This window comes from Dromiciops gliroides, chromosome 3 (genome assembly GCF_019393635.1).
Source record: "Dromiciops gliroides isolate mDroGli1 chromosome 3, mDroGli1.pri, whole genome shotgun sequence".
NCBI lineage: Eukaryota > Metazoa > Chordata > Mammalia > Microbiotheria > Microbiotheriidae > Dromiciops > Dromiciops gliroides.
Genome location: NC_057863.1, coordinates 475538206 through 475551598, shown reverse-complemented (window position 1 = coordinate 475551598; position 13393 = coordinate 475538206). Strand labels below are relative to the sequence as shown.

Sequence of the window (13393 nt, the reverse complement as noted above, 5' to 3'; positions counted from 1 at the left end):
TTCCAGTTTACACTAAATGATGTTATGTGAAACTTATACTGTAAATAATACTCCAATGATTGTTAGCATAAGGGAATATTTTTTTCAACCCAGACTCATAGACTTAGGGTACGTTATTTTGTAAGGAAATTGTTTAAAGGCCTGTTGGTTTTTTAATAAGTTAATATGTGGGGGCAGCTAAGTGGCGCAGTGGATAGAGCACCGGCCCTGGAGTCAGGAGTACCTGAGTTCAAATCCAGCCTCAGACGCTTGACACATACTAGCTGTGTGACCCTGGGCAAGTCACTTAACCCCCATTGCCCTGCAAAAAAAAAAAAAAGTTAATATGTAATATACACTTTGAGAAATAATGTTACACTTAACTATAACATCCTGTTTTCACAAACTTATTCCCTGGTGTTGTTGAATCATTATTAATACAATTTCCATAAAGTACTTTCAATCATTATTTGATTAAAATCCATTAGTATTTTGTCAAGAAACTCTAAGGTCCATGCAGATGAACCAAGAAATAGAGAACTGCAAAGAAGGACAGATGCCTTTCAGCTTCTCTCTTATTAAATAGTAATTCTTAAGTGTCTATTTGCACAAAGTGTAGTATTGTGAATGAAAATTAATTAAGAAAGGCATAGTTCTCATCTATTGGGAGTTTGCTGCCAATGTCAAGGCTCTATGGAGAGTTAGCTGTAAAGACCAAGGAGTATGGTACATCATGAAAAAGGCGATTGGCTTGGAAGCAAAGGAGAGTGGGGTTTAAACCTATCTCTAACCCTGACCATCTGCAAGGCATCCAACCATTCTGAGCCTCAATTTCATCATCTATAAACTGGGGATAAAAATAGTAGTATTTACTCACAGGGCTGTGATCAAATGAGATAGTATATGCAAAACACTTTGAAGAACTGTAGAAGTGATGATTTATTAAGTGTAAAGTAGCAGGTAGGTAGCACAGTGGATAGAACTTCAGGCCTGGAGTCAGGAAAACTTGAATTCAAATCCAGCCGCAGACATTTACTAGCTGTGTGACCCTGAACAAATCACTTAACTATGTTTGCCTCAGTTTCCTCATCTGTAAAATGAGCTAGAGAAGGAAAAGCAAACCACTCTAGTATCTCTTCCAAAAAAAAAAAAAACAAATGGGGTCACAAAGAGCTGGACATAACTGAAAAACAACTAAGTAACAACAAAGGAGTTAAGAAGATGAAAAAGGTTCCTGATACACCATTGAAATTACATGTCTCTGAAGGAAACTCCTATCCTTGCAACTTAATGGAGAAGGGAAAAGAGGACTAGGTCATGCACATAAATGCAAATATAATCATTGCATTAGAGAAGTATAAATGAGCAAAGAACCACTTTCAACTCAGGTAATGAGGAAAGGCTTTATAGAGAAGCTGATAATTAAGCTTGGTCTCTCTAGTCTTCGGGTTGTAGCAACCCTTGATCTACACAGGTAACTGTCTGTGGGGCTTTTCCACTGGCAGCAAGCTCTCAACAGATTAATCTTAATTAATAAAGGCAAGCTGGGAAGGCAAAAAGTTGCCCATTAGAGATGAGAGAGTGTATACCAGGTCTAGGGAACAGAGTGAACAAAGGGACAAATATGTTTGAAGGGAGATGAGCAATCCTGTTTGGCCAAATTGTAGAAGAAATGACAGTCCCAGGGCAGAGGATCTAGCCAATTCTACAACTGGAGGCCAGATAGTTCTAAGCTAAAGAAACATAGAAGCAAGAACCTCATCTGGTCACTCTGTTAATAATGTAAATACCTTGGACAAGTCATTTAATTTCTCTTCATTACTTTCTGTAAAAAGAAGTTGGAGTAGGGACTATCTAAGACTCCTTGCCTCCTTCTAGTTCTCAATACGATGACTAAAGCAGAGATGTCATATCCAAAAGTAAAATGCTCCTAAAAAGATTCTTCTTAATGTTTTGCTAATTGTTTACCATCACTTTGTAAACTGAGGCTTACGAGTCTTCAGCATTAGAAGCTATTTATTTCCCCCAGTTTTTGCCTATAATGAGGGTAATCTGCCCCAGGTGAATGATGGCACCTGAGTTATAGCCCCATCATAGGAACTGTCAGTCTTCCTATAAGCATTGTCAACTAAGAAAAATACTTTTAAGTTTCATCTTTAAAATATAGATCTCTTTATTAAAACTACTAAGTAGATAATAAACATGTTAGCATAATATACCATCTACAGCAAGTTTAAATAAATATAAACATTTTAGATGTAGTTTGGCCCCCTTTCCACTAATTTTCAACTGTTAATCAGTTATTATTTAATCCAAATTTGATTGTGACCATACATTTGAGAAAAACGAAATCACAATGAATTATTATCAGGGTTTGACCCATCAAGGAGTCAACTTGGGCAGCTAAGGGTCCTGGAGTCAGGAAGAACTGAGTTTAAATTTGACCTTAGACATTAAGTACCTGTGTGACCCTGGACAACTTACTTAACCTCTTTTTGGCTCAGTTTCCTCATCCATAAAAATGGGGATAATAATAGCACCTACCTCCCAGGGTAGTTGTGAGGATCAAATGAGACAGTAATCATAAAGTGACTGGCACATAGTAAGCACTATAGAAATATCAATTATTGGTATTATCATCATTCTTATTTTTAAAAATCTTTCTAGGCATCTTCTCTGTCATCGTAGAAGATCTAGTTTATTCTGCTGAGGTTAATGAGTAGGATGGGACCTTATTTGTTAGATGATCCTGCTGTGGTCCCCTCCTACTCATTGTCTTCCCTTGATGTTCACAGTGCCTTGAGCATGTCATATGAGCCCTCCTCTGACTTCTTCCTTTAGCCATTCACTAATTTGCCCACTACCTCTCCTTTCTAAGTCTTCTGAAGTTAGAGATTATTATTACAAAATTTTAAAACAATAACTTTTATACAGTCATTATCATTTATCCCGTTCCTTATCAATAACTGTAGCTGGGTTCTAGCTCACTTACAAACCTGCTTCCAATTCAACCTTTAAGTTATAATCCAAGTTTATTAATTGCTCATAAAATATATTAAAATGAGTTTATAAAGATTTAAGCAAAGATCCCAAGTAATTTCTTCGATATGTATTATTAGGCTTTATTTTTCTAGTCAGTAGGAACTTTACCACTATGTTTTCTGCTGGGAAAAGTTCTAAGTCCATTTCCTGACACATTCAGTGCTTTTTCAGAAATTTTGCCATAAGACTTGGTGGGCCTGACAGCCCAAATAAGGAGGCTGAGAGAGGAGAACTTAGTGACCTCAAATCGTTGCAGCACATTCCTTTCATCTTATTAGTTGGGATACAGCCAGATGGATCCCACAGTAGTCCAGATTGTCATCACATCCACTGGGACCGATTTCCATGTGTGTATATATAGTCCAGTTGTTTCACTGCCTTCAGTCATGGCCCTTTCAAATGATCACCAGAATCCCATGATGGTTTCCTTTAATTGCCATCCAATAAAGTGGTCGGCTGAAGATAGAGGGCTGTGATTTTGCCTTACATCCACTTTAAAAACTTAAGTAGGGGGCGCAGCTAGGTGGCGCAGTGGATAAAGCACCAGCCCTGGATTCAGGAGGACCTGAGTTCAAATCTGGCCTCAGACACTTGACACTTACTAGCTGTGTGACCCTGGGCAAGTCACTTAACCCCCATTGCCTCACCAAAAAAAAAACAAACAAACTTAAGTAGGACAGAGGATAAGTTGCAGTATCAACTATAAACATCTTACAGATGCCCATTTGTAAGGGGATGAGGTCGTTGCTGTTTCTAGATGTGATCAAGGGTCTTTTGGTTGCCTTAGTTTAAAAGGGGCATGAATTTAAAACATGGCTATCCTTGTGTTCCATGCCCAAGAGAACTGAAAATTTGCAAACAACTTAGTGGATGAGGAAGACAAAATAGAACTCAAACTATTGAATGTAAAAGTTGGAGTAAAAGATCAATTTAGAAAAAATTCCAGGAATCAAAATTGTACTTTTGAAGTTAAATATGACAGCATAGGTTGGTTTGTTTGCTTGTTCTTTTAACCCTTTTCTTTCGGAAGGGGTAATTAATGTTGGTGGGTTTGGTCAGGTTAGCCCATTATAAAAGGACAAATGAGCTTTTTGAAAAATATGAGATTTTCCAGTCAGAGCTATGCTTACACTTATTATCTCAAAAGAAATGGGAAGCCATGTGGGGGTGGGAGGTGGGGTAGAGGGATTTCCCCCTCATTGCTGGTCTCCCAGCTAAAGTTTGGGTGACAGCTTGTTGGGCACGTACTAAAGGGGAATCTCAGTCCAGAAAGTTTTTCATTAGATGGCCTCTGAACTCTTTTCCAACTCATAGATTTTATGATTCATTGATTCTCATTCTCTCTGTCTCTCTCTATCTATCTTGTCTCTGTCTCTCTGTCTCTGTCTCTTGTCTCCCTCTCCCTCTCTTCCTCTCCCTCCCTCTTTCAGGTTTCCATCTGGAGCAGCACCTGAGCGAAGTCGCATTACAAACAGCCCTGGCCAGTTCTTCTCGGCATTATGCAGGTCGCTCTTTCCAGATCTTCAGGGCCCTGAAGCAGCCTTTATCAGCCCATGCCCTGTCTGACCTCCTCTCCCGACTGGTAGAAGTTATTGGAGAACATGGAGATGAGATTCAGGTATGAAAGCAAAGGGTGCTGAGCGCATCATTTGGCATCCAGTTTGGGGGGTGGGGGTGGGGGAAATGAGGCTGATATTTTTTACAATTCCAATATTTCTTTCTCCCTTAGTCATCCATCCCATCAATAATAATAACAATGGCTAACTGTTTTTTTGGTGAGGCAATTGGGGTTAAGTGACTTTCTCAGGGTCACATGGCTTGTAAGTGTTAAGTGTCTGAGGCCAGATTTGAACTCAGGTCCTCCTGAATCCAGGGCCGGTGCTCTATCCACTGCACCACCTAGCTGTCCCTCTACCTTTCTTCTGTATATGTACATGTCCCTACAATGGCTAACTTTTTTCCAGTAAATCTATTTGTGTTGGTTGATTCCATGATATTTAACTTCATGAGTAGATGATGAACATATAGCACGTGTTTATTTTCATGTTGCCAGCCAAAATTCATTGTATTATTGTTTGCTTTGGCTACTAACCTAGGATACCCTCAAACAGTGATTTGGGGGCGGCAAGGAGCTACTTTTTTCCCTCATCTCAAGCTCTATAGTAGTTAAAAGTTTACCTATGGGGGGCAGCTAGGTGGCACAGTGGGTAAAGCAGCAGCCCTGGATTCAGGAGGACCTGAGTTCAAATCTGGCCTCAGACACTTTACACTTACTAGCTGTGTGACCCTGGGCAAGTTACTTAACCCTCATTGCCCTGCCAAAAAAAAAGTTTACCTATGAGAGTGAGGAAGAAAAAGGATAAAAACGGGGAAGGAAGAGGTGGTACTCACTGATAAACTAAGCTTCTCTTTAAACATCTCAAATTACAGTCAAGTGGAATTTATTAAGCACCTGCTGTATACCAAGCACTGTGCTAAGTGTCAATACAAAGAAAGGCAAATGACAGTCCTTGCCCTCCAGAAGCTTGAAGTCTAATGGGGAACTCATTATCAATGTAGACCATTCTATCTAGGTCTAATTTATTAGAAATTTTATACTTTCTATTGGATTAAATTCCAATTTCTCATAATTTCTATCTCTTGGTCATATTTCTGCTCTTTGGGGCTATACACACTCAATCTTAATGTTTCTTTCATATGACAGTCATGCAGACATTTTCAGATGGGTATCATGTTCTTCTATTCCCCAACACTGTCTTCTCTAGGTTAAACATTAGTAAGTGGGGTAGACTCTTCCTTCTTATCTCTCTTATAATAAAAAAAACAAGCCAGTAATAGTGTTGTACTATAATATTCATCTACTAGCCCTGAGTAATTTAAAGAGTAGTATGGTGTAGTGGAAAAGCTGATGGAATTAGCAAGAGAGGACTTGTGTTCCAATTCCAACTCTGCCATTTTCTACATGTATATCCTTGGTAAAATTCTTTAACCTCTCTGGGCCTCAGGTTCCTTATCTATAAAATGAAGGACTTGGACTAGCTGGCCTCTAAGAGCCATTTCAGCTCTAAAGTTATGATATGTAATCTTATGTAGTTTTTCTTTTAAGTGCTATTTGTCAGCAATCACAGGAAGCACAAATGGATCATAGACTAAGACCTGGAAGGGACATTAGAAGTCATCAGGTCCATTATTTTACTGATGAAGAAATTGAGACAGAGGTTAAGTAACTTGCCCAGTGTCACACAGCTAGTAGATGTGTGAAATGGGATTCAAACCCAAGTCTTCCTGACTCCAGGTCCAGTGCTCTATCCATTTTACCAAGATACCTCTTTGGGGTTGTTTTTAAAGAAAAACAAATGCATTTTTATATTGAAACGGTTGGTTTCTGTGTTTGACAGGGTTACGTAATGGAAGCACTCCTTACCTTGGAAGCTACTGTGGATAATTTGTCAGACTGCTTGAAGAACAGTGATCTCTTGACTGTACTATCTCGGTGAGAGACAGTTGCATGACATTTGGAAATCAAGAATTCTGTACACTTTTTTTAAACATTTGGAAATGTCTGCTCCAGTGGCATAAAATAAGTTCAGGAAACACCTATAAAAACTCATTTGAATCATTATGGGAAACAACTGAATTTTTTTTTAGGCCCATACCTGATTCTCAGACTTTCCTACATTTCTTTTATGCCCTCAGCATAAGATCCGTCCTCATTTTCATAGCTTTGAGTAGATGAGTCAAGAAAGAGTAATTTACAAAAGTTGATGTTTCAAAAAGAGTGAGCATGTTCCCTCCCTTAACATCCCCTGGCATGCATGTGACTTTATTGAGAAGAGTGACATTTTCACAGAAGCTCACTAGCATATTGTAATAAACTTATTTATTCCCATCCCCAGCTCATCATCCCCGGATCTAAGCTCAAGCACTAAGCTGACAGCAAACCGAAAGAGCACAGGTCAACTGAATGTGAACCCCGGAGTTGCCAGTGGCAACACAGCCACCTCAGAACGAAGCCGCCATCAGAGGAGTTTCTCTGTCCCCAAGAAGTTTGGTGTTGTAGACCGAACTTCAGACCCACCTCGAAGTGCGACTCTGGACCGGATCCAGGCTTGTACCCAGCAGGGGCTCTCGTCTAAGACCAGGAGTTCATCTTCTTTAAAAGACAGCCTCACCGACCCATCCCACATCAACAATCCAACCAACCTATTGGCCACCATTTTCTGGGTCACTGTGGCCTTAATGGAATCTGATTTTGAGTTTGAATATCTAATGGCTTTAAGGTTACTCAATAAGTTACTGACTCATTTGCCCCTAGATAAAGCTGAAAACAGAGAGAAACTTGAAAAATTACAGGGACAGCTCAAGTGGGCAGACTTCTCAGGGCTGCAACAGCTGTTGCTCAAAGGATTCACTTCCCTCACGACCACGGACCTCACCCTGCATCTCTTCAGTTTGCTAACACCAGTGTCTCGAGTATCAATGGTCGACTCGTCTCAGGCTATTGGTAAATCCCATGAATCTTTCCCTTTTAAGTGTTTTGGTTGCTATTACGGTCAAATTTGTTACAAACATACAAAAAAATATATATTGGGCTTTTAAAAAATAATTCTGTTCAGGGGCAGCTAGGTGGCGCAGTGGATAAAAGCACAGGCTCTGGATTCAAGAGGACCTGAGTTCAAATACGGCCTCAGACACTTGACACTCACTAGCTGTGTGGCTTTGGGCGAGTCACTTAACCCCCATTACCCCACAAAAAAAAAAAATAATAATTCTGTTCAACTGGGGACAGAGAGAATGGTCCTACACTCTGGTTTCATTGATATAGAAGACTCCCAGGTAAGGAAACTCTTTCTAACAACACATATCAACAACTATTCTTCAACTTATACTTCTAATGATTGTTTTTCAAAAAAGAAAATCAGCTTTCTTTCCCTCCCATACGTCCTGCTGAAAAAAGAAAAAGAAAACCCTCATAACAAATATGTATAGTCAAGCAAAAAAAAAAAAAAATTGCTGATTGGTCATGTCCAAAAAATACATCTCTTATTATGTACCTCTTAATCTATTATCTCTCTCTCAGAAGGTGGATAGCATTCTTTGTCATCAATTCTCTGGATTCATGGTTGGTCACTGATGTGATCATAGGCTCTGGAAGTTGTGCATTTTATAGTGTTCACCTTAGTCCTAGAACATTGCCTCAGACATTCAAAGCATAAATGACATTTCCAAGGTCACACAACCAGTATGTGTTAAAGTGGATCTTGAACCCAGGTCTCCCTCACCCTAAACACTCTCTAATCCCCATACCATGCTGCCTCTCAAAATATTCTATGGTAATATGTAAATTTATTTTTTCTCTCTCCCAATTCTCTACAATTCATTCATTTGATTATTTATATTAGAAAGTATTTCTACTTCCAAGACAACAGTTAACATGTTCTTCTCAAATTAGTTTTATAGTGGGAGAAAAGTGAAGGTTAAGTTCTTTATCTTTCTAGACTTAGAAATTATTATTGTCCCTTCTCATTGAGGTTTTGTAAGTTAACATCCAGATCTTTTATTTTGCTTTGTCTTTTTATTCTGACTCTTCTCCCAGGTTTTTACTACTTTTCATTATGTCAAATAAACCCCATTTTTAAGGCTCTAAAATATTGTCTAGTATCCTTTTTTTGTCGATAGCATTTTGGCGAACAGCCTATGTGAAAACTGCTATTTTTTAAAGAACCTTACAGTAAGAATGGTTTGGCCCAAACTTAACAAGTCTCTTAATTCTCATGCCAGTTTTTGAAAACAAAACTTTTTTCCCCTTATGCTGTTTTAAAAAGATGCTTCAATACATTTGTTAATATTTTTAATAATTTTATCAACCGGGTAATCCTCAGTAAGAGTCTTTATTTTAAAATTTAAAATCAATTGTAGAGGCAGCTAGATGGCGCAGTGGATAAAACACTGGCACTGGACTCAGGAGGACCTAAGTTCAAATCCAGCATCAGACACTTGACACTTACTAGCTGTGTGACTCTGGGCAAGTCACTTAACCCTCATTGCCCCACAAAAACAAACAAAAATTTAAAAAAATAAAATCAATTGTAAACATTGGCTTTGTAAAGGTTTTCTCTTACACTATTGTGATCACAGTCTTTTGTATTTTGCCAAAGTAAAGCTACATTAAAAGAGACTGCATTTGTTTTACCTCAGTGGGTACCCATCACGTTTTCCCTCAGATATACTCATTGTATCCTTCTTTTCCATTCCAGGATTTCCATTGAATGTCCTTTGTCTCCTGCCTCAGTTGATTCAGCATTTTGACAATCCCAATCAATTCTGTAAGGATATAGCAGAGAGGATCGCTCAGGTATGGTATTATATTATTACCAACATGTAAATCATCATGGGCTTAGGAACCCAGGCCTTGACAAAATTAGACAAATTCTTAAAAAATAAGACTATAAGTAATTTTTTTTAATTTAAAAGCATGAGCCATACCATTAGCCATGTACTTCCCTAACTGGCAAATGCTTATAGTAATCTGATATAGGATAAAATTTTAATTATCTCTAAATGCAGGGGAAATTGTGGAAATATTATAGAACAATTTCTTTTTTAAAAAATCAATTCTGCATCCTGGAAGTCTATTTTCTAGATTGCTATATAATATTTGAGGTTTAAATTCATTTTCTTTCATTTTCACTGGGATATCTTGTCCCTAACTGAATTTTAATTTTACATTTTTAGGTTTGCCTGGAAGAAAAGAATCCTAAGCTTTCAAATCTTGCACATGTCATGACTCTTTACAAAACCCATAGCTATACAAGAGACTGTGCAACATGGGTCAATGTTGTATGCCGATACCTTCATGAAGCATTTGCTGATATTACCCTGAATATGGTGACATATCTGGCAGAGGTGAGGAATAGTAATGAAATTCCATGCATCACCTTTTTCTGATAGATAGTGCCTCAAGGGCCTGAAATGAATGATCTTGAGGGAGGTTGTGGCAGAAAGAATTTTGCCTCTGTGTGTATAAACATTTAAAGAGAATACATCATGCTTTGGTATTCTCCATCGTCTCTACTTGCACTAATTAACAAAACATATTGCTCATCCTGGATGGAGGTGACCTTTGTAGAGTGCAAATTCCAACAAAGCAGGAAACAAAGCAGGAACAAAGCAGGAACAAAGCAGGAAAGGCCCTGAGGTGTAAAATTAATGATGGACTGGACTCTATCATGAGAATATGCACCTACCTAGGAAGGAAGAGTCTGGGTACCAGGTGATGAATTGTCCCTGTCATGGTATTTCACAAAGGCCACCTCTTCAATTATAGAGTAGGTGCTGCCTGTGTCTTTGGAGGCAGGACCCACACTGATGAAATCATGAATCTTTCGTAGCTAAAAAGAAAGTAAATTTTGAAATAAACTTTTATAATAGCTAGTTCTTTTTGCAAACTGAAATGCTGATTTTTTTTAATCCTCGTGCAAGTGTGATTCTGGCACACCCCAAGCAAGCAATTCCTCTGCTCCTAGTCTTGCTGTTACTTAGTGTGGGGAAGCAGAGCTATAGGGGTGGGACAGCATAGTACAGTGGTTAGAGCCCTGGATTGAAAGTCCTGTAAATATTTAGTTGTGCCCTTTCCAAAAGAGACTAGAAAAAATATATAAATAGATAGATAGATTAGATAGATAGATAGATAGATAGATAGATAGATAGATAGATAGATAGATAGATAGGCTAAACTGATCAAGGGCTAAAATGAATTTCTGAAAGATTTTAAAAGATTAAAAGCTTCTAATCCAAATGAATTAATTTGTCTTTAATAGTGGACTTTAATAGCATAAACAGTTCTAGCCAGCTTAGGACTTTAATTTCGAATAAAGGTATGCATGGCACTCACTTCTGAAAGTCTGTTGACCCCTATTTTAGAAGAGGACAACTGGGATGGAGAAAGATGGACAGAATGGGAATAGGGCCAGTGAAACTATGTGAGTAGGCCAGTTGGACCAAATGGAATGTTAGTTGCATGAAGACAGAATCTTTTCTATTCTCATTTAGCTTTTATATCTTCAGGTCTAGCAAAGTGCCTAAAACATATCAGGTACCTAATAAATACTTGAGATTGAGTTGAATTAAATTAAACTGAATTGGATTCTAGAAAGATGGATGGGTCACTGCTTTACTTTGTACATCCCCTATGCGGTAGTACATTGGTCATAAAGAAATATTTTTATTCATTTTTTGTGGGGCAGTGAAAGTTAAGTGACTTACCCAAGGTCACACAGCTAGTAAGTGTCAAGTGTCTAAGGCCAGATTTGAATTCGGGTCCTCCTGAATCCAAGGCCGGCTCTTTATCCACTGTGCCACCTACCTGCCCCGAGAAATATTTTTTAAAATAAAGTTACTTAAATGCTAGTATTACCAAATCATAGAAAAGAGCCCAGTGGGCACCTAGAATAACCCATATCTGACCAAGAATCCCTTTTACCACATACCCCACAAGTGGTCATCCAGACTTTGCTTGAAGACCTTCATTGAAGGAAAACCCACTAATTCCCAAGGTAGCCCAATTCACATATATCCCTATGAGAGTATGAAACTCTAGTGAAGGTTTATTTTTCCATTAAAAAAAATTAACGGGGGGCGGCTAGGTGGTGCAGTGGATAAAGCACCGGCCTTGGATTCAGGAGTACCTGAGTTCAAATCTGGCCTCAGACACTTGACTTACTAGCTGTGTGACCCTGGGCAAGTCACTTAACCCCCATTGCCCAGCAAAAAAAAAAAAAAAAATTAAAAAAAATAACTGGGAACAGTCACCAAAGTGATCTGTACCCCCGCCATATTTCTCTCTCCCAATAAATCTCTTTATTTTACAAAAAAAAAAATTAACTTACTCCCTTTGTACTTCTTGCTTTACAGCTCCTAGAGAAGGGCCTTCCAAGTATGCAACAATCCCTCCTACAGATGATCTATAGCCTACTCAGCTATATGGACCTATCAGGAGTTCCTGTAAAGCAATTTAACATGGAAGTGTTGAAGACCATTGAAAAATATGTGCAGGTAAAGTGTTCTTTAGCTTGTTTTGTAAGACAATATGAAATCAGGCCTTCTGTTGTTTCACATATTCTGTGGGATAACATTAAAGCTGTTCTTTATCTGACGTGCAGTTACTTTGAATGTTTGCATAGGAACTGGGGTCTCTTATCCAAAGAAATAATAAGAATAAGAATAACATGCCTAACATTTTATAGCACTTACTATCTGCTAGGCACCATACTAAGCACTTTACAATTATTATCTCATTTGATCCTCAAAACAACTCTGGAAGGTAGGTACTATTATTGTCCCCATTTTACAGATGAGGAAACTGAGGCAAATAGTGTTGTTTGGGGCTTTTTTTTTTTTTGGTAGTGATTTGCCCAAGGTTACACAACTAGTAACTGTCAGAGGTCAAATTTGAACCCAGGTCTTCCTGAATCCAGGCCCTGTGCACTATTCTCTGCAATACCTAGCTGCACACAAATCTGTGGAGACCTAGTCATGAGCTATATACTGTAAGGTTCCCAGAAGAAATTGGGGGGGGGGCATGGCAAAACAAGCCAACGAAATAGGATTGAGTGGGTGGGAGAAGGTTCTCTAAATTAAACCCAGAGAATTATGATTCTAAACCAGGGGTTTCATTGAAATAGATTTTTTATACTGTTAAATTATATCATAATTTGTTTAGCCATTACCTAATCAATGGAAACTTTGTTTCTTGTTCTTTGCTACTACAAAAAGTATTATAAATATTTTGGTGTTCATGGGGCCTAGCTTTCTAAGTCTTTGACATCTGTGGAGCACATGCTCATTCTTACAGGTTAAGTGATTTGCCCAACACCATACAGGTAGTCAGTGTCAGGGACAGGACTTGAACCTGGGTTCTCTGACTCCAGAGTTAGTGTTCTTTCTTTTACACCTCCCATTATAAAGTCTTACAAACCAGAAGGATCAACTATATAGTACTATTATTAAAGAAATTGCATTGTGTGTGGGGGGCTGGGAGAGCAGAAGAAGGAAATTCTAATACTCTTTTCTTACCCCATGATTTTTACCCTAGAGTGTTCACTGGAGAGAAGCCTTGAATATCTTGAAATTGGTTGTTTCTCGATCTGCCAGCCTCGTCTTGCCTTCATACCAACACAATGATCTTTCCAAAATAGAAATTCATCGAGTATGGAATAGTGCTTCCAAGGAATTGCCAGGAAAAACCCTGGATTTTCACTTCGATATTTCAGAGGTATGTGTTTATTATTTCTGTAAATTTCAACATAGATTTATAATGGCAAGGGTGAAAACCAGTTGCCTGAGAGAAAAAGTAACCTTATAAGAAAAAAAG

General features: G+C 38.4%; 1 protein-coding gene across 9 annotated transcripts in view; it reads left to right on the top strand.

The window, feature by feature from the left end:
- FRY (FRY microtubule binding protein) overlaps window positions 1–13393 on the top strand; it is a 570040-nt gene that overhangs the window by 499427 nt on the left and 57220 nt on the right. For all 9 annotated transcript variants that reach the window (XM_043997434.1, XM_043997432.1, XM_043997428.1 and 6 more), the window contains 7 exons: window positions 4452–4639; window positions 6420–6514; window positions 6918–7525; window positions 9279–9376; window positions 9757–9927; window positions 11935–12075; window positions 13115–13294. In XM_043997434.1, coding sequence (XP_043853369.1) covers window positions 4452–4639; window positions 6420–6514; window positions 6918–7525; window positions 9279–9376; window positions 9757–9927; window positions 11935–12075; window positions 13115–13294 — 1481 coding nt within the window. The remainder of the gene's footprint in view (window positions 1–4451; window positions 4640–6419; window positions 6515–6917; window positions 7526–9278; window positions 9377–9756; window positions 9928–11934; window positions 12076–13114; window positions 13295–13393) is intronic.